The 22,401-nt window shown below is 36.2% G+C and overlaps 2 protein-coding genes across 3 annotated transcripts in view; one reads left to right on the forward strand and one right to left on the reverse strand.

The window, feature by feature from the left end:
- LOC136038080 (collagen alpha-1(I) chain-like) overlaps positions 1-708 on the forward strand; it is a 117,894-nt gene extending 117,186 nt beyond the window's left edge. For both annotated transcript variants that reach the window (XM_065721078.1, XM_065721079.1), the window contains one exon: positions 370-708. In XM_065721078.1, the coding sequence (XP_065577150.1) occupies positions 370-516 (147 nt within the window). In that variant the 3' untranslated portion in view covers positions 517-708. The remainder of the gene's footprint in view (positions 1-369) is intronic.
- A 2,049-nt stretch (positions 709-2,757) lies between these two features.
- LOC136038081 (actin-related protein 6-like) overlaps positions 2,758-22,401 on the reverse strand; it is a 40,230-nt gene continuing 20,586 nt past the window's right edge. Inside the window, exons 5-7 of the mRNA XM_065721080.1 lie at positions 16,806-17,016; positions 12,387-12,649; positions 2,758-2,941 (exon numbers count right to left, since the gene is read on the reverse strand). Coding sequence (XP_065577152.1) covers positions 2,812-2,941; positions 12,387-12,649; positions 16,806-17,016 — 604 coding nt within the window. The 3' untranslated portion in view covers positions 2,758-2,811. The remainder of the gene's footprint in view (positions 2,942-12,386; positions 12,650-16,805; positions 17,017-22,401) is intronic.

Below are 22,401 nucleotides of genomic sequence, written 5' to 3' on the forward strand. Positions count from 1 at the left end.
CTCCGCTGGCCTGGTAATATCCAACGAATTTCATCAAATCAACTCCCAAAAATCACGTTTAAAGGATGGGTACATGACACAAAACCTCGTGGTCAACCCCGCAAGAAATGTTACGACAACTTCAGTGGTCAGAATCTCCCCCAACTCCTGCGTGTAGCACTAGATACAATCAAATACTTTATTCCCCGATCAGTGAGAAGAGAAGAAGCCCCAATACAGCCACAAAGGCCAGATGGGAAATAAGTCAAAGTAAGTCAGTCAATGTCAGATAATTTAGGTTTTTAGGTTATAGACTTCCAGAACAGTAAAAAGTAACTCAAGTTTTTTCGTTTTCTGAAACATCTTTATAATGACTCTGTACTTGTTTAGGTGAAATCAGACAGATGGGCGAAGACGGTCATCAACTACGAGACAGACAGAGCCAACAGGCTGCCGTTTGTAGATGTCGCAGTAAATGATATTGGGGACATTAACCAGCAATTTTCAATTGAAATAGGAATGGCATGTTTCGTTTAAACATTTAAAGTGAAAATAATGAGTGATTTTTTTGAATGAGTGTGAGATTTTAGACAAAAAAGAATACTGCCTTTCAGCTTTAAGTAGGCCTTTGACAAGTTTGAGTTTAATAATATTTTTTCCTGTGTTTTGTCACCTTGCTCGTAGCTTTGTATTGAAATGGGCCCCGGAATAAAACATGTTACTTAGTAAGGCTGTTATTGCTGTTGCCACCTGGAACAATACAAAATAAGTTCAAGTATCTATACCGAAAGGGTACATCTCACATTTTCAGAATTTGATAGCACAGCGAAGCAAGGATTTTCAATTTTTCGTAAAATTTCTTCGTTCCAAGATTTACCTGAGAAAATACCCTTAAGAATTCCGTACAAGACAAATATTGTCGATCCAACCTTTATCTTTCTAAAAATCATTATTGAGCCTTCTTGAACAAATGGACTTTCTCTACACCGTTATGATTTAAAAATAGATGTTAATGACACTCATATAATATCAGGGTTCGGACAGGTCGGTTCGTTTCAAATTATAGGCTCTGTCCTATTTATATAGGATTTCCCGGGCCCAAATATAGGATTCGGAAGTCCTCGGGAAAAGATTTGTGGTAGATAGTGTGGAATGCCTGGTCCCATAAATTACCAAGTTTCATCCCGACCCCTCCAATCTAAGCGTTTTCCATGATTTTAGGTCCCCCCCCCCAAATTCCCCCCAATGTCACCAGATCCGAACGGGATTTAAAATAAGAGCTTTGAGACCCAATATCCTTCTAAATATCAAATTTCATTGAGATCCGATCACCCGTTCGTAAGTTAAAAATACCTCATTTTTTCTAATTTTTCAGAATCAACCCCCCCCCCCCAAACTACCCCAAAGAGAGCGGATCCATTCTGGTTATGTCAATCATGTATCTAGGACTTGTGCTTATTTTTCCCACCAAGTTTCAGCCCAATCCCTCCACTCTAAGGGTTTTCCAAGATTTTAGGTTTCCCCCTCCAAACTCCCCCAATGTCACCAGATCCAGTCGGTATTTAAAATAACAGCTCTGAGACACGATATCCTTCCAGAAATAAAATTTCATTAAGATCTGATCAACCATTCGTAAGTTAAAAATACTTCATTTTTCTATTTTTTCTGAATTAACGGGCCCCAAACTCCCCCCCCCCCAGATCGGGGAAATCGGAAAAACGACTATTTATAATTTAATCTGGTCCAGTTCCTGATAAGCCTGCCAAATTTCATCGTCCTAGCTTACCTGGAAATGCCTTAAGTAGCAAAACCAGGACCGACAGAATTTGTAATTGCTATATGTCACTTGGTTAATACCGAGTGCCATAAAAACACTATGCTACAATGAGATTAACCGAACAGACGGACCAAAGGATGATGAGGCGATAAACGATAAAAGGCTGATTCCGACAATCTTCCATGCAGGAGGGCTAACTTTGCACTTATATCAGGGACATCAAACTTGCAAATTATCTTACCATTGCTATACCAATGGGGGAGATAAAGTAAAAATTTAAAGTAAAAGTCCGAATCTGATTAACATCATTTTCTTTAGAAGGGGATAAAGACCAGATAGATAAAGGACAGATTGATCACAGAATGTAGCATATAGCCTACCCAGTGCACGTCTATTATACTTCCCTCAATTAGCAACTATCTTAGAATAGCCTGGGCCGTATTCACATCAGCAAGCCAGCGTTCAGCCAGGAAACACATAAGTCGCAAGAACTCCAGTCTCATTAAGCAGAGACTGCTAGCCTATATACTGATCTTTGCTCATTTCGGACAGGCCCAACATGACAAAAAACAAAACATAGGCTACTAAGTCAACACAACAGCATAGCCCAGGCAGAAGCAGCTTACTAAGCCCAAAACAAAGCATTAGTTAAGTTCAGAAAGCTCAACAGTTGTAATTAATTATCAATCTACAGCAAAAGACAGAAAATTGCAAATCATGAGCAATGTTCTTAGTGCTCTTCAGCCGAAAATATAGGAATTTATTGGAATTTATAGGCGAGCCCGAACACTGTAACATAGAAACTACCAAAACCGCACCCAGGGGGTTGGCTACCAAGTTTCAACCCCACCCCAAATTTTTTTTGATACATCATGCTGTTCTACAAATCATGCTTTAATACTACTTAGTGGAATAAACAACCAAAATCGTTATAATCGACTAAAATCGTCTAACCTTGCATGCACATGTGTCTAGTTCTAAAAAAAACACCCGAGAACCTAGAAAAAAATAAAAATGTATTTGAAAAAGACAATGGGTTTGTATTTCAAAATGCACTATTTGGAATACTTATCTTCGAAAATATTATATCCATGTTCATCGTATTCTTTTCTAGTAACAAAAAACTTGCTTGATCCAGGTTCTTTTGAAAACGCCGCACCTCCATGCCAAGCATAGGTAATTGGACTGAAAAATATAAACGAACTTAAGATTGAAGTGAGTGAATTTGATAGATAATTCAAAGTTTGAAAAATTTCTAATTTTTTAAATTAATACAAAATGCAGGGTTCTTCTTCCCCTTTTTCATCTGAAATTAGGGGGAAAAGGATCAACTCGTTATTTTTACACAATCAGTCATAAGAACGTAATACTATAACCTCATAACTTGTTGTATGGACATTTCAACTATTCAGGCAATACGTAAAGAGAAAAAACAAACCATATCTTAAAATAAATCTTGGAGCCAAATTTTTCTCACTATGGAACCTCAGAGGTAAATTCTAGTTTTCCGCTCTTATAGAAATGTGCAGAATATTTTTTAGATGTTTGAGCTCGAAATCTGTTTTAATCCTCCCCCCCCCCCAGCTAAAAATGTACAATCTTCACAATTAGAATCCTCCTATCTATTAATCTCAAATAATACCACCATATTTTTCCAGTAATTAAAAGTCGATAGTAAATGAGCCTTCTAAAAGCCAAAATCGATTAACTTTTGACAAAATACCATCGAGGAACTTGGATTATTATTGTAGGTTAAAAAAATATTCCACAAAAGTAAGGACTAACATTGTGGATTGGCAAAGATCATTTTAGTCGGCAATAGCAACATTTCTAGAGGCCAATTATACTTACTCCATCAACAAATGCACTGCAACAAACCCCCTCCAGTCAAAGAGGCAATAAAACGCGAAAAATATTACCAAAAATAATTTTTCAACCTGGTGGAAATATATTATAATTATGATCAAAACCAACTATATTAGTTGGTCTTGAAACATATTATAATAATAATCAAACCAACTATATTATAGTTATATCATCAGTTTCAGTTTCCTTCGTTTTTTATGGACTGAGTCAGAATGGCAACTTAAACACTCGTATGTAAATTAGGATAGCTACGCTAAAGATACTTGAGTGCCCACTAAAAATAAATACATAACATATATATACATATCTATATATATAAAAATAAGTTGTCTGTGTGTGGATCTGTGGATCAGGTGACGTCATGTTTGTTCGCATATGACGTCTGAATTATTTCACACTAATACAAAAGAAGAAAAAAACTAAAAAAGGTAAAAACTACAAAAAAAACTAAAAAGAAAAAAAAAACTAAAAAAAGGTAAAAATCTAATAACTAAAAAAAAACTGAAAAAAATAAAAAAAGGCAAAAACTACAAAAAAAAAATAAAAACTAATAAAAAAACTAAAAAAGCTAAAAAACTAAAAAAAAACTAAAAAAAGGTAAAAACTAAAAAAGAAAAAAACTAAAAAAAAGGAAAAAACTGAAAAATAAAAGAGAAAAAGAAAACTAAAAAAATATGAATAAATATATATAAAAATAAGTTGTTTGTGGGTTATGTCTGTCTGTCTGTCTGTCGAGTGACGTCGTGTTTGTCCGCATATGACGTCTGAATTATTTCACACTAATACAAAAGAAGAAAAAAAACTAAAAAAGGTAAAAACTACAAAAAAAAACTAAAAAGAAAAAAAAGCTAAAAAACTAAAAAAAGGTAAAAAACTAAAAACTAAAAAAAAACTAAAAAAAGGCAAAAACTAAAAAAAAACTAAAAACTAATAAAAAAGCTAAAAAACTAAAAAAACTAAAAAAAGGTAAAAAACAAAAAAAAACTAAAAACTAAAAAAGAAAAAACTAAAAAAAAGGAAAAAACTGAAAAATAAGAGAAAAAGAAAACTAAAAAAATATTAATAAATATAAAAAATATAAATATAATATAAATTAGCAATCAACAAAGCACCGAGACACAAATGACGACCGGGACACAGGGAGTATAAATGACGACCAGGACATAAGTAAAAAAAAAACTAAAAAAATGGTAAAAACTACAAAAAAACTAAAAACTAATAAAAAAACTAAAAAATCTAAAAATCTAAATAAACTAAAAAAGAAAAAAAAGAAAAAAGGAAAAAAATAAAGGAGAAAAACAAAACTAAAAAACGAATGTATATACAGACCGGGTCACCGGGATACAAATGACGACCGGGACACAGGGAATATAAATGACGACCGGGACACAGGGACACAACTACAATGGGGACGCCGGGGGGCACAGGGGGATATAAATGACGACCGGGACACAAGGAATATAAATGACGCCCGGGACACTCAAAGAGAAATCACAGACTGGAACACCGGGACACAAATGACGACCGGGACACAGGGAATATAAATGACGACCGGGACACAGGGACATAACTACAAAGGGGACGCCGGGGTGCACAGGGGGATATATAAATGACGATGGCGACTCAGGGAATGGTCGATTAGCAATTACCATCAACAAAGCTCAAGGGCAATCATTAGAATCATGAGGTATAGATCTGAATACGGATTGTTTTCCCATGGACCATTATATGTTGCATGTTCAAGAGTCGGTAAACCTGACAATCTATTTATATGCACAGACAATGGGACAGCAAAGAATGTTGTATATTCGCAAGTTTTACGTAGTTAAAAACATATATATATATATATATATATATATATATATATATATATATATATATATATATATATATATATATATATATATATATATATATATATATATATATATATATATATATATATATATATATATATATATATATATATATATATATATATATATATATATATATATATATATATATATATATATATATATATATATATATATATATATATATATATATATATATATATATATATATATATATCTATATTCACAGGTGGGACATAGGGACACAACTACAATGGCGCGTAACTAATATGGCGCGTAACGACTTACGCGCGCGGGGGGCTTGGGGGGAGCACGAAGCGCCCCCACCAACTAGGTGTTGGGGTGGCGCGAAGCGCCACCCCAACAGCTAGTATATATATATAGCTATATATATAAAAATAAGTTGTCTGTGGATCTGTGGATCGTGGATCAGGTGACGTCATGTTTGTCCGCATATGACGTCTGAATTATTTCACACTAATACAAAATAAGAAAAAAAACTAAAAAAGGTAAAAACTACAAAAAAAACTAAAAAGAAAAAAAAAACTAAAAAAGCTAAAAAACTAAAAAAAAATAAAAAAAGGTAAAAAACTAAAAACTAAAAAAAACTGAAAAAACTAAAAAAAGGCAAAAACTACAAAAAAAACTAAAAACTAATAAAAAATCTAAAAAACTAAAAAAACTAAAAAAACTAAAAAAAGGTAAAAAACTAAAAAAAACTAAAAACTAAAAAAGAAAAAAACTAAAAAAAGGAAAAGACTGAAAAATAAAAGAGAAAAATAAAAAATAAAAAAACTAAAAAGATAAAAACTTCAAAAAAAACTAAAAAGAAAAAAGAAAAAAACTAAAAAACCTAAAAAAAGGTCAAAACCAATAAAAAGGAAAAAAAGGGAAAAAATTAAAAATTTATTTCATCATATACCAATTCAAAAACGAATGTATACCGGGATGACGACCGGGACACAGGGAATATAAATGACGACCGGGACGCAGGGACACAACTACAACGGTGACGCCGGGGGCACAGGGGGGACATAAATGACGACGGGGACACAGGCAATGTTCGATTAGCAATCACCATCAACAAAGCTCATAGGGGCAACAAAGCTCACCATCAAACAAAGACGAACGGGACGCTCAAAGAGAAATTACAGACTGGAAGACCAGGACATAAGTAAAAAAAAAAACTAAAAAACTAAAAAGAAGGTAAAAACTACAAAAAAACTAAAAAGAAAAAAACAACTAAAAACTAATAAAAAAAAACTAAAAAATCTAAAAATCTAAATAAACTAAAAAATAAAAAAAAAATAAAAAGGAAAAAAATAAAGGAGAAAAACAAAAACTAAAAAACGAATGTATATACAGACCGAGACACCGGGATACAAATGACGACCGGGACACAGGGAATATAAATGACGACCGGGACACAGGGACACAACTACAACGGGGACGCCGTGGGGCACAGGGGGATATAAATGACGACCGGGACACCGGGACACAAGGAATATAAATGACGCCCGGGACACTCAAAGAGAAATCACAGACTGGGACACCGGGACACAAATGACGACCGGGACACAGGGAATATAAATGACGACCGGGACATAACTACAAAGGGGACGCCGGGGTGCACAGGGGGATATATAAATGACGATGGCGACTCAGGGAATGGTCGATTAGCAATCACCATCAACAAAGCTCAAGGGCAATCATTAGAATCATGAGGTATAGATCTGAATACGGATTGTTTTCCCATGGACCATTATATGTTGCATGTTCAAGAGTCGGTAAACCTGACAATCTATTTATATGCACAGACATTGGGACAGCAAAGAATGTTGTATATTCGCAAGTTTTACGTAGTTAAAAACATATATATATATATATATATATTCACAGGTGGGACATAGGGACACAACTACAATGGCGCGTAACTAATATGGCGCGCAACGACTTACGCGCGCGGGGGGGCTTGGGGGGGGGGCGAAGCGCCCCCACCAACTAGGTGTCGGGGTGGCGCGAAGCGCCACCCCAACAGCTAGTATATATATATATATATATATATATATATATATATATATATATATATATATATATATATATATATATATATATATTTAGATTAATAAGTAATACAATTAGGATAATATAACCCTGCAAAAGCCCCTTTCCAGCTTAATGACTCAAATACACACAACATACGACAAATGACGGTACAGGTTCACAAGAATAGCGCTTTTAATCAGATTATGTTCTTGAAATTCGTCAAAATCACATTATTTTAGGATACTAAGTTACTGATATATCCTTTTGCACAATTTCACCGCGCACCGATCGATGAAGTCGGATCTCTTCTAACGGAAAAACTGACGACTGCAAGATAAAACACAAATGTTGCCTAACAATTTTATATTTTCCGAAATCAGGATGGCAGTTTGCAATCCACCATCCCAAAATCAGATTTTCAATGACAGCGACATTTAAACGAAAATTTTTTAATTGGGGCTGCATCCCACAAGTCGTACTGATTATAATTACTTACTCGTTATTATCTTCATTCTAAAATAGCGACGAAGACAACACTGCCTTTCCATCAGAAACATCAAAAACAAGAAGAACAACAGGGATTCTTTTCGTAAGACAGTGGAAATCTAACTTGAATGAATATTTCGGCTCTATGTCCAAGGGTCGTCATCAGCAAAACATAATTATAAACTATCTGTTGGGGTGGCGCTTCGCGCCACCCCGACACCTAGTTGGCGGGGCGCTTCGCCCCCCCAAGCCCCCCCGCGCGCGTAAGTCGTTACGCGCCATATTAGTTACGCGCCATTGTAGTTGTGTCCCTGTGTCCCACCTGTGAATATAGATAGATTTATATATGTGTTTCAAACTACGTAAAAATTGCGAATATACAACATTTTTGGCTTTCCCACTACTGGGAGCTTTCCGTTTCCAATTGCCAGCAATTGATCTGAAAAAGTTTGACCAGAGTCATCGTTTTGCAATCGGACACGCATATTTGTAGTTAATTTTAATATTTTTACGTGTGCCCATAAATTAGAATTTTTCAGGCAAGCATTCATTTCGTCTGCAGGAGTTAAACTACGTAAAAATTGCAAATATACAACATTCTTGGCTTTCCCATTGTCTGAGCATATACAAAGCCGTATGTACTAATAATGACGTCATATGCAAACGCTCTTTTTACAAAAAAACAAACATACATACACACAACTCGTTTTTATATAGATAGATAGATAGATAGATAGATACAATACAAATTAACTGCGTAAAACTTGCGAATATACAACATTCTTCGCTGTCCAATTGTCGCTGCATATAAATAGATTGTCAGGTTTACCGACCCTCGAACATGCAACGTACAATTGTCCATGGGAAAAACAATCAGTATTAAGATCTATACCACATTTTTCTAATGATTGACCTTGAGCTTTGTTAATGGTGATTGCAAATGCTAATCGAATTGGGAATTGCAATCTTTTAAATTGAAAAGGCAGATCCGTTGGAATCATGGGAATGCGAGGAATAAGAACAGCCTCACCCTCAAAAGGCCCTGTCAAGATTGTGGCCTCTATTAGGTTTTCCATTGTTTTTTTTACGGCAAGTCGCGTGCCATTGCAAAGCTTTGGTGGGTTGATATTTCTCAAAAGTATTATTGGTACGCCTATTTTTAGTTGTAGCACGTGTGGTGGAAACTCTGAAAGATCTATGGAATTTAAAAATTCAGATGGATAATTAACCGCTTCATTTGGTTCCAAAACTGTGTCGACTGACTTGTAAAGGACTGCCTGGTCTCGAATCTTGGTCAAAACAATATTGTTGATTTCGTGGACGTCTATATTTTTGGGTGCGAGAATCGCTCTTTCACTTAGCCATTTATTATTTTTATAATTTTTTAGAATATTCGGAAATACTTTTTCAATCAATTCATTTTTGGACGTCACTAAATTACAGAAATCAGCCGGTAGTTGTATACGTTCTGAAATTGAGTCTATCGTATCATAAATGTCTTGTTGTTCGGACGTTAACTTGGAAATGTTATTTTGTACATACGACAATAGATCACTCGTACTGTAACTTTGTTCACAATCCAATTCTACACATGTCGAAACAGCAGCGATACGGTTAGGTGAAGGCATTCCCAAATCCTGAAGAGGTTTGTTTGCATTACGTACGCACAAATCTTCTATAATAACTAAAGTGTAGTTATAAATTTCTGATCTAAAATCAAAAGTCATATCTGACGTCTCTAACTGTTTTCGATGGAGTATATCTTCGGACATTTTTGACTTATATTTTTCCCATAACTCTGTAGGAGCTGATGGAGAGCAAGTTGTCAAAATGATGCCAAACAATGCACGAATTTGACTTGGGGTTGACGTTTCGCACGCGTCATTGATGCAGTTATCCCAGTGTTGGTGATTCTCCAATAAATTCAGAGCTTGGCATGCACTACGGTAAGTGTCATGTATAGTACCGTTTACAGTTCTCAAATACTCAAAGGATGTCGGACCGGGTACATTCACCAAAAGCAGGCGTAGAAAGAAGCATTCATGTTGATTGGGGTGAACGGTGTAGAGTCTTCCTATCGTGGTATCTTTGAAGATGGTAGGTTGGCCGTCGACTGACTTACCCTGTTTTCGACGTTTAAATACTTTATTTTTAGTATTCCACGTGTAATACGAAGGCACTTCAGTATACAGCAGTTTTTTTGCAAAAGAATCATTTTTGCAAAGCGAAAAAAAAGCTGTTAATTTTGTATCCGGTGGATTCAGGGCTCTTTGTTGCACGTTGGTTTCCGAGAAATAAACACGTTGACCATTCTGTAAATGTACCGCTAAGTGAACAACAGCTTGACTACGTTCATGTATCGGAAATGAAAGAATTCGCCAAACAGCTTCATTACTGCTTATGTATCTTCCAGCCTGATATTGTACGATTTCGTCGAAATCTTTGATTTCGGGCTGCAAGCCAAAAACTGCCATGTCACTGCCTTTGTTGACGTATTTACATATGTATTTGATTGCCTTTACGGAGTTACAGTATTCAACGTTTATGTGTGCATTAAATGTTTTTGATAATAATGGGGAATATGGAACAACCCACTGGTTATCTACTTCGATGGTGGTACCGTTGCCATTGTAGGTTCTTCAGTCATTTTACAATTAGAAATTTCTCTTTCAACGGTCTTCTTACAATTAAAAATTTGTCTTTGAACGATATTCTTAAATACCTGTGTCCTGGTCGTCATTTATATTCCCTGTGTCCCGGTCGTCATTTGTGTCCCGGTATCCCAGTCTGTAATTTCTCTTTAAGTTTCCCGGTCGTTATTTATATTCCCTCTGTCCCGGTCGTCATTTGTGTCCCGGTCTGTAATTTCTCTTTGAGTGTTTTTTCTTTTTAGTATTTTTTAGTTTTTTACATTTTTTCTTTTTTCAGTTTTCTTTTTCTTCTTTATTTTTCAGCTTCACTATGAAATACATATCGCCGAACCTTTGTTTTTTTAACTAAAATCTGGTAGGCATTGATGACCTTATCCAAGTCATAATCCCAAACCCAATCATCATCGCTATTATTTTCAGTTTTGATATGTTTTGACTCTCGCTGTCCAGGTGGATCTTCATCTAACTGCGCGGTTTTGCGTTCTTTAGCCTCAAGCCTGTTTCCTTGCTGTTCTTTTGATTCCTCGGCACGCTTTCTTTTCTGACTTTCTCTATCAGCAGCAAGTTTTTTGGCATAGACTCTTTGAGCATCTTCATCGGCTTTTGCCATTGTAAGTTCATCAGTCATTTTAAACTTAAACATTAATAGATTTCTACGTGAACATATATGTCTTAAATATCTTTAATGACGTCACCGTCAGAAAAAATGACGACAACTAACTTCATGACGTCAGTCGACACAGAAACATGACGTCACCTGATCCACAGACAGACAACTCATTTTTATATATATAGATAAGATAAAAACTTACAACAACATACGACCAATAAAACTAAAATGAAACTTTTTTCAAAACAGTCCTAGCATCTTTACTTCAGCGAAGCGGAGTCCTGGTTGAACTTCGCTGAGGTAAGGATGGTAGGACTGTTCAAAAAAAAATTTCATTTTAGTTTTATTGGTCGTATGTTGTTGTAGATTTTTCTTCTTCTATACATTTATGTTTAGCTGAGGACGGCCTTTGGACATAGGGCCAATATATTCATTCAAATTAGATTTCCACTGAATTACGAAAATAATTTTCTAGTGTTCTTCTTGTTTTTGATGTTTGTGATTATCTTCATTCTAAAATAGCGAATAAAAATGATGTAAACCCCCTAATATGTAAAGTGAAAGGGGGCTATCGTCTCAGTTTTTCTACAAACACGAAAGAAAAGAAGCGAAAAATAATAGCAGATTTAAAACATTATAACAAACAAGAGCGAACATTGCAACAAAAACACAGTAGCAATAATGAAAGCAGTAACATTTTTTACATTAACATTTACGTTAACGTTTTATTAACATTGTATTCTCTGAGTTTAGCATTTACTTACGGTTTACATATATGTTGTTTCTTCTTTTTTCCCAAAGGATAAACTTAGGGAACAAAATATATAATTCTGTTGGAGAAAAAAAATGCATTGGACAAGATCTTTGTCAAATGAAATAATCATCACGTCAGACATACAATATAGTCCCTTTTTTTAATTACAAAGGGAGCAAAAAACCGTTTACCCACATGAGCGTAGCTTGGATAGAGGGGTAAGACTGGGTCTCTCATAGAAAACTAATCGCCTTCTTCTTCTCCAAGAAATACCACTAGTTACATTCATGTATGCCCTCCCCTCCTTTTGAGGCACCTACAACAGCATATAATTTGCATATATTAAAATCGATTTACTTACTTTGAAGGAACGACTACACCAACTTCCATAATAGAGGGTGCCATAAACCTCACATCAGTTTCAACTCGGTCACGGAATCCTGGGATAACACAGTTACCACCAGTTAATACAATATTTTTAAATAAATGGGAGTGCAATTCAGGAGGGCAACTTTCAATGGTATGAACAATGGCTTCTGATATGCCCATCTGAGGAATTCCTAGATCTGAAGGGTGGAATAATACTTCTGGCACGGTGAATCGTTCATTTGTCAAACGCAGGGTCTAGAAAAATCTACAATTCATTAAGCCATAAGACTCAAAACCGTAACCAGGTCAAGGGCGGTAGGATGTAGGCCCTTTCACAATCAAAATATGAAAAAATTACATAAGAAAAAGCACTTTTGGTTATTTAAGGACTGAAAAGGATCCGTTTCAAGGTCTACTCACCTCAAAACCAGTTCGAAGTCAAAATATTCAATTTCTACACATGAGATTCTATAGAAATATTTTTCATTTATCTTCATGAACCAAGGCTTCTTTCAATCAATCGATTCAATAAATATTAAGCGGCAAGTTCACTTTTAACTGTTTAAAATAGCAACTGAAAAATGTTTAAAAATATTCATATAGAATTATCAGTCAACCTCACTGTCAGAATATTTAAGGTTTTCAAATTCGGACCATTCTTGGGAGATTTCTACTTATTCTCGCCTCCTCCCCAACTAGAGAAATAGCATATTGTGACCAATTTATGGGCCTCTCTCTTGCTTTGTTTTTGTCTCCCCCCCCCTTCATAAGCAAAAAGGCACGTCCTCCGACGTACCTGCCCCGATGCACTTGTATGCTCTCTCATTTTTTATCTTATTGCTTATCCTAATTCCTTTAATGGTAACAAAATTGCATTAAGGTGAAACCACTTCCCAAACTTCATTTATTTCTTAAAGATCAACAAGTCAAACATTTTCAATTCCTGAAAACTAAATACAAAATAAAGAAAACTAAAGAAAAGAGGCAGTATCAGAAGAACAAGGGTTAGAAAAAAATTATTTGGTATATCGGTGCAAAAGTAAAAAAAAGCTTATAAAACCGTAGATTTCAAGATATAACTTCCCGAAGTTAAATGCCTCAACTTTAAATCTTTAAATTTCGGGTATAATCCTGATTATATCCGAAGCCCTCCATTTTCGATGTAATCCTAAAGACCGATAAACGGTTGTTCAACAGCTTTGTAACCAGAAATATTCTAACAAGAATAGCAAGTATATATAAAATAAGCCCAAATGTAAACAGAGAAAGCCAATAGCATAAAAGTGTAGCATAAATGGCAGACAGTAACAACGGCAATCAAAGGAATAAAATTAACCCTTGACTGGGCTGCCCACTTAATTCAACAATCTGTCTTGTCCTTAAAAAGCCCCTAGAGGGTTAACCTTTGGGATCGTTTTCTGACAGTCATTCCTTAAAAATTTGCACTTCAGTACTAAATTAAAGTCTCACTTCAGTACTAAATTACTGGAAATGAAAAGGAAAATAAAATATAAGCTCAATCAATATGAAATCAATACCTAAACTATCTTCACTTTATCACACGTTTGAACCAGAAAGTCCTTATTTCCGTAGAAATTGTAATCTTCACAAGCATCAAGATTTCAAATGTAAAAATTCTTTAGAAAGTTTTACATTTGATGAGGGATCCGATGTTACACCAAATCGAAACTCATGAATAAGGAAGGACAATGTATGCATGAAAAACAACCAAGAGAAAGACGAATGGGATCAACCTTAGAATTACTTCAAATATATTATGCAAACTTATCTCAATCTGCCTCCATCCGAATGGACATCAGCTAAGAGCCTAATCTAAAACACCAGTGACAAGGGTTGTCAATTCCTTCTGCTGCTCTAACTTACATGCAACATTTCTACATAAAATAAAATAAAATTCAGAATAGCACTTCTAAGGGATACAAAAAGACAGCCCTAAGCCACTTATGCTGCAGCGGCAACCAAGTCTTCCACTGTTGAACTTGTACCAGGTAAAAATGATGAGCAGCACCGTAGCCTTAACATTTTGGTTGAAAATCAAATATTGGAAATTATCTAGTCAGCTGACAATGTCATTTCTGCCCACAAGAAAAACACCTGAGTTATGCCCAGCTACATACTTAGGGACAGCCTTTAAAAGTGAACGCTACAAAGCGTGATAACAAGTCTTATTTCTCAAATCATTCCAATCTAAACAGGTTTTGCATTGGCCTGGATGTACAAGTTCTTGGAAATTTTTTTTAGCCATTTTAAAAAAAAAGCGACTTTAGTGACCATTTCTCGAAAATAGTGACAAATAGTCACCAGCTTTAATAATAGTGACTTTTAGTTGAAATTATGACCACGTAGGAGCCCTGCTAACGGTAAAAGCATAAGGCCAACTGCTTATTTGGCGTTTTACTAAACCAAATTATATTACAATTATATTACAAAATATTTGCTTCTGTACTTATTACAACATTGAAAATAAATAAAAATTACAGTTAAACCAGACCAGGATTTATATTAGGTGCAGGCCCACTAGGTCCTGCAGCTTTCACTTTTTCCGAAATTTTGAGGATTTCCCCGAAAATATTACAAAAACGGAGCGGCAAAACGTTTGGGCCTAGAAGGGTCAAAGCTGTAAACCTGGCCCTGAGTGAAACAAAATCTTGCGCTGGTGAGCTTTCAGCAATTAAAATCATCTTACATCAAATATTAAGTTTAATTTCATTAGTTCTTGCCAACATTCTTACTTTATTTCGGAATAAAAATTATTTTGAAATAGGGAATTTGAAAAACTTGAAACTTTGGCAACCAAAAACAAACAGAAATTAATAAAAAAAACTTTCCGAAAAAGAAGTTTTCTAAAGAAAAGTACAGGCCATATTAAACTCAAGATCAGAAAAAAAATCTTCAATAAGTCAAACTCAAAGAGAACAGAACTATGGAAGTACAAATGAAACCCAAAACGAACAGAAATTAAATAAACAATCACAGCAAACCAACATACAATGGGTACTAATATAAATGAGTAAAAAAATCTTAAAACAAGTGAAACTTAAATTGGATATACAAATCAAGCTTGAAACGAACAAAAATCTCTACAAACAAGAGTTAGGGCTTTGTCTCCTTCTTTCACTGTAAAATACTAAAACCTACTGCGTCATTGGCGCTATACTGAAAGCGAATAATATTCGAAATATTTTTCTTTTGTACTTATTTTGAACTGGTGAGCTTTCAGCAATTAATATCATTATATATCCAATATACAGTTTAATTTCGTTAGTTCTTTCCAAGACTGTTTAAGACAAATATAGCCTTACTACAAACAAGAGTTTGGATACTGCCCCCTTTCCTAACTGTAAAAGTCTAAAGACTAATGCGTCATTTGTGCTTCACTGAAAACGAATTTTATTACAAAACATTTTCTTTTCCAGTTATTGCAGCTTTAAAAATGAAAATAGAATTACAGCGAAATAAAATCTTGAACTGATGATCTTTCAACAATTAATAGCATTATATATCAAACATTCATTTAATTTTATTTGTACTTTCCAAGACTGTTCAAAACACATAGAGTTTTCAGTAAAGGGCAAACGAAGCAGTATGCTTTAGACTTTTACAATGAGAGAAGGCGGCAAAACCCGAATTATTGTCTGTAGAGACTTTTATTCGATTTGCGTATTCAATTTAAGTTTCACTCTTTTTAAGATATACTTACTTATTTATTTAATTTCTTATTTCTGATTGTTTATTTAATTTCTATTTGTTTTGGGTTTCATTTATACTTCAGTAGCAAAATATTTTTGTTTATTTTAAGCTTGATTAGCATATTCAACTTAAGCTATACTCGTTTTAAGATTTTTCATTTATATTAGTATCCGTTGTATGTTTTTTGCTATGATTGTTTATTTAATTTCTGTTCGTTTTGGGTTTCATTTATTCTTTAAAAGAAATTTCTGGTCTTTTTAGGTTTGAGTTATTGTAGGCTTCTATTTCTTCTGATCTTAAGTTTATTATGGCCTTTACTTTTCCTTAGAAAATGTCTTTTTCGGAAAGTTATTTTTTACTTAATTTATTAACAAAACCTATTTGCTTCATGTTTTTGTCTGTTGTCTAGATAAACAAAATATTTGGGGTAGAAAAGGGTGAAGAGAAGTGATTTGTTGGGGTTTTGAAATTTTATTAGCATAAGAAATTGCTGAAGATTGATCCGTGTGGGTATGGCACATCGAGAAACGTTTTTGGAATAGTTATACATTTTTATATTTTTTGAGAGTATATATGTTCAGTTCGCCATGGTCCAGTTGGCTTTCGTTTAGCAAATAAACATAGTATCACATCATATCTATAAAACATAACCTATTAGCCCACAATCAATTCAAGAAAGAATAACTAGCCTAATTCATACCTGCTCCCCCTCTATTGATTCTTCAGTTTTTTCCTTTATCTTCCCACGTTTGAGAGTCGTGAAGTCTGGTAAAACATAGTCTAAAGCTATTGTATTTTCATCACCTCTCTTTTTGGCAATTTCAAAATCTTTGGCAAGATTTTGTGATACAAAGCAAATATCCTCTTTTATTTGATTTACCACATATGTCTCATCCATGACATTAAGTTGCCTAGTAAATGAAAAATCAGAGAGAAAATAAGAATTAAAACAAGTGAGAAGAAATAATGTAAGGATACATAAATATAGTAAAATAGTGGTAGTAGTGTTAAGTAAGACTCCGAGTGTTTAGTTTGATTTAGCGCCTTGTTGTGTCAAAAATACGCTTCCAATATTGAGCCATGTTGTCAAATATCTACCAAATCTTCTTGGGCTTGGGTGATATTTTGCATTAGATAATTTCCAGGCAAATGAACATTTAAGCGTTGAACAACAAGGATCTTTTTTGGATTAAATAAAAAAAACTAGTTTTTTTAACTTAAAGTAAGGAGCGACATTAAAACTTAAAACGAACAGAAATTACTCCATATATGAAATGGGTTTTCCCCTCCGCAATCCCTCGCTCTTTACGCTAAAATTTTTAATTGTTTTAAAAAGTAGAATTGTGGCAAAGAGTCAAACTTTCAGGTTACTAGACCTGAACAATGTCACAAACTCCAACATGCGCCAGGTTTATGCTGTCTCCACCTCAAACCATTTTGATTGTTTTGGTCAAGTTTCAGAATCTGAAGAAGCCTGGCAACTATTACAAACAACGTATAGCTTTTTAAATAGTTTCAGTCGGGTTTCGGTCGTCTGAAACCCGGAAAAAAGTGCTGGATATCGCACGAAACTCTAGATATAATTGAAAAGCGTCACAAAGCACACCTAGCGAAGGACATGATTATATGCAGACGTCCAAACGGCGTAAAAAATAAATTCCTCCACGGAGACAGAAGGCTGTTCACCGAGAAAAAGGGTGCCAATCTTGAGGAGGCAGCCAAAATGGGTGACACATGCGCTTTATATAAACACCTTCGGGATCTTAAAGATGGAAACCCATCTTCCCTAAGCCCTATCACATCTAATGATGGAGATATTCTTACTGACGAGAGCGCTCATTTGTCTGTCTGGAAAGATCACTTCCCTTCACTGCTAAACCTGGAGTGTGTTAGCCAGCCCGACCCTGACCTTCTTCAAGTTGCATCTAACACCCCTGAGGCCCCGTGTGAGAGTGTGCAGCACCCTTCTACCTCTACAGAAATCCTGAAATCTCTGAAACAGATGAAAAACAACCGAGTCCCTGGAATCCATGGCATACCTGAAGAACTGCTGAAATTTGGTGGAGCTGCGACCTTTTTCTGGCTCCAAGTACTGTTCTACATAGTTTTGTACAAAATAGATTCCTAAGACTGGCGAGCCGGCATCATTCTGTCTCTTTGGAAGCGGAAAGGCAGTCGCAGAATCTGCTCCAACTATCGTGGTTTACACTCCTCTCTGTGCCCGGGAAACTCTCCGTTATGACTCTCTTGGACCACTGTACCACTTTCCTCAGAAGCCAATGAAAAATCCAACAGGCTGGCTTCATGCCAGGAAGGTCTACCGTGGAGCAAATATTCACAATGCGTCAGCTGGTAGAGAAGACTCGAGAATTTCAATAAAATCATGTGTTGCCTTTATGGATTTCAAGGCTGCTTTCGATTCTGTCGACCGGCAATTACTCTGGCTCATACTAAAAACAACAGGACTACCAGCGGCGAACTGCAGCCTTTTCGAGCGCTTCCACGAAGGGACTGACAGCTGCGTACAAGTCAATGGAAGACGCAGCCCAGCTTTTGAAATCAATACTGGAGTCTGTCAGGGCAGTGTTGCTAATCCAGAGCTCTTTAGTTGTGTCATCGATTACATTATGACTCGGACCATAAACCGTCCAGCTTGGGTTGCAGTACGGCGATAGAGTACTTTCAGACGCCGACTATGCCGATGACTCTGCTCTTGTCTCCGATTCACCGTAGAAGCTCACGGAAGCTCAACAGATCCTTGCTGATGAAGCTTAAAAGATAGTCCTGTCGATTAATTGGCAAAAGACAAAAGTGATGTTTGTTGAACCCTGCAACTCACCGCATTCGCCGCCAGTGCTTATGGTCGGTTACAAACCAGCTGAGATTGTAAGGAATTTCCATACCTCGACTATATCCTCTCAAATGACGGACCAATCATAAAAGATCTAGTGCCCCGAGTCGCAAAGGCCTCAGCAGTGGTGGGAAGACTAAGTGCCCTCTGGAAGAAACCTTCTATCAGTCGTAGGACCAAGATGCGCATATACAATATTTTGGTGGGATCCGTACTTCTTTACACACCCAAAACCAGGCCAGCACTCAGTCTTTGCTTAGCACCGTAAATATAGCACAAACAAAACATCTTCGCCTCATTGAAGGACTACGCTTGCACGATTTTGTTAGCAGCGAGAACTTCCTGGCGTTAACTATTCAAGCGACCTTCTCAATCCAACTCACCCAGCAAACAATACGTTGGTACGGACATCTCCTTCGCATGCCCCCCGACACTCATGCACGAACGATTTTCGACTTTGATCCAGTGCTGCATAGCAGGGAACGCCCAAGAGGTCATCCCCCAAACAGATGAAATTACACGGAAGGTGCCTTCTTAGCTATGGTAAATATTCAGGAGGATGTCCTCATCCTTGCAAGAGACCGGTCCAAATGGAGGCACCCTGTAGCATCACTCTTGACACCGAAAGCGTTTCGGCAGGAGCATTAAGTCGAAGTAAGTCAAAGCCAGCGTCTTCAACCTTAAAAGAAGGCTTCGCAAAGACTAAGATTAATTTTTAGTTTAAGGTGAGAGCAGTGGCGTTAGATTCGAAAGATGGAAGTAATGAAATCTCCACTCTTTTAACCCTCTCCCTGATATTGAAAATATTAGAAAAATTCTTTTTTACCCAATGGGTGAGTAATAAAGACTAAATAGAAAAAGTAAACTGCATGAGAAATATAGACAACTTGGGGTGTCACACAGGGGGAGGGGGCACCCCCTTCAAGGTTTTTATCCAGTCGCTAAAAATTTGTTAATAGTTTACAGCCAATCGGTAAAAACAGTTCTACCAGCTAAATCATTTTTATGGCACTTGGTATTTACCAAGTGACATATAGCGATCGCAAATTCTGTCGGTCTGTCTGTCCCATTTTTGTTACATTAGGCACTTCCTGGTAAGCTAAGACGGTGAAATTTGGCAGGCGCACCAGGAGCCAGACCAGATTAAATTAAAAGTCGTTTCTACGATTTGACCACGTGGGAGGGGGGAGTTGGGGGGACGGTTAATTCGGAAAAATTAGAAAAATGAGGTATTTTTAACTCACGAACGGGTGATCGGATCTTAATGAAATTTCATGTTTAGAAGGACCTCGTAACTCATATCTCTTATTTTATATCCCGGTCAGATCCAGTGTCATAGGGGGGGGGGCGGAAATCTTGTAAAACACTTAAAGAGGAGAAATCAGAATGAAACTTGGTGGGAAGAATAAGCACAAGTCCAAGATACGTGACTGACATAATCGGAATGGATCCTCTCTCTTTGGTGGAGTTCGGGGGAGGGGGAGTAATTTGGGAAAATTAGAAAAAATTAGGTGTTTGTAACTTACGAATGGGTGATCAGATCTTAATGAAATTTGACATTTAGAAGGATCTTGTGCTTTAGAACTCTTATTTCAAATCCCGATGACATTAGGAGGAGTTGGAGGGGAAACCGGAATTCTTGGAAAACTTGAAAAACGAGGTATCTTACGAATGAGCGATCAGATCTTAATGAAACTTGATATGTAAAAGAATATCATGCCTCAGACGCTCCTTTTTCAATTCGGATCGGATCCGGGGACATAGAGGGTTGGAGAGGGGAACCTGAAACCTTGGAAAAAACTTAGAGTGGAGAGATCGGGATGAAACTTGATGGGAAGAATAACCACAAGTTATAGATACGAGATTGGCATAATTGGAACGGATTCATTCTCTTTGGGGGAGCTGGGGATCGTTAATTTGGAAAAATTGGAAAAATTGAGGTATTTTTAACTTAAGAACAGGTGACTCAATCTTAATGAAATTTGATATCTAGAAGGAATTCATGTCTCAGAGCTCTTATTTCAAACCCCGACCAGATCTGTTGACATTGGGGGAGTTGGAGGGGGAAACCGGAAATCTTGGAAAACGCTCATAAACGTCGTAGATACGTGATTGACATAACCGGAGTGGATCCACTCTCTTTGGGGGAGTTAGGGGGGTTCAGTGCTTTGGCGAGTTTTGTCCTTCAGGACGTGCTAGGACGATAAAAATTGATAGGCGTATCAGGGAGCTGCACAAATTGACTTGATAAAGTCGTTTTCCCCAATTCGACCATCTGAGGCGCTGAAAAGAGAGGAAAAATTAGAAAAAATTAGGTATTTTTAACTTAAGAGTGGGTGATCGGATCTTAATGAATTTTTATATTTAGAAGGACCTCGTGACTCAGATCACTTATTTTAAATCCTGACCGACATTAAGCCTCTAATTTTCCTTTTAAACCGATCTATTGATTCTTAGAATTTTGCTAGACCTCATACCATATGAACTCTTGGCTCTTGGCTTTTCCGACCTCGTCACAAGTGCCATATGAGCTCTTCACTTTTCCTGAGGCCAAAATAATTTTAAGGTAAATGGGCTGACGGAAATAAATGATGTAAAATGAATGGAAAAGGGTCAGTCTCCGTTGCTGAGAAGAAATAAGTAACTTTAATAACAATAACACTGGAAAATCTTATTTTTTTAGGTAAATAGGCTGATAGAAATAAATGATGTCAATGGAAAAGGATCAGTCTCAGATGGCAAGAAAAAAATGAGTAACTTTAGCCGCAATAGCACTGAAAAATCTTCTTTTTTTTAGGTAAATGGGCTGACAGAAATACATGATGTAAAATCAACGAAAAAGGTTCAGTCTCAGTTGGCAAGACAAAATAGGTAATTCTAATAGCAATAGCACCGAATTCAGTCGGCAAAAATGACCAACCAGTCCGTAATATCCACCCTCCCTCTAAACATTTAGGCAAATGTCGAAGAAGTCGATTGTTTCGACGCATCTGAAGGCAGCTATCAGACAAGCGGTAAAAACCTCGATATTTGTTATGGTAGAGGAGTCAATCGTTAGCAGGCTCCTCGTTTGAATGCAGAACCTTTAAAGGTGTTATTTGCTGCAAAATATATTTCGGAGGGGAGCAGGGGTCTATACAAGGATGAATTGTTCATACATGTAAGATAGGGCACATATATAAGCTCCATCTATTTACTGCCTACTATGTCAGGTAAAGGTCTCTATCTCGACTCTTTGTTTGACATAAAGCCTTTATTTATGGTCATTTTAGATATCAATCTTATACAGAAAACTTTGGTTGGCATGAAGTTCTGCTGCTTCACGATCTTAATTCGGGACCAACTAGGAGTCAGGTTGGGTAACAAGAGATAAACAAATTGCATATTTTTACTCCTTGCTCAATGGAGCAGAAATATGGCAGGAGTTAGGTTGGGTAACAAGAGG

The sequence above is a fragment of the Artemia franciscana genome, chromosome 17 (assembly GCF_032884065.1).
Source record: "Artemia franciscana chromosome 17, ASM3288406v1, whole genome shotgun sequence".
NCBI classification, from domain to species: domain Eukaryota; kingdom Metazoa; phylum Arthropoda; class Branchiopoda; order Anostraca; family Artemiidae; genus Artemia; species Artemia franciscana.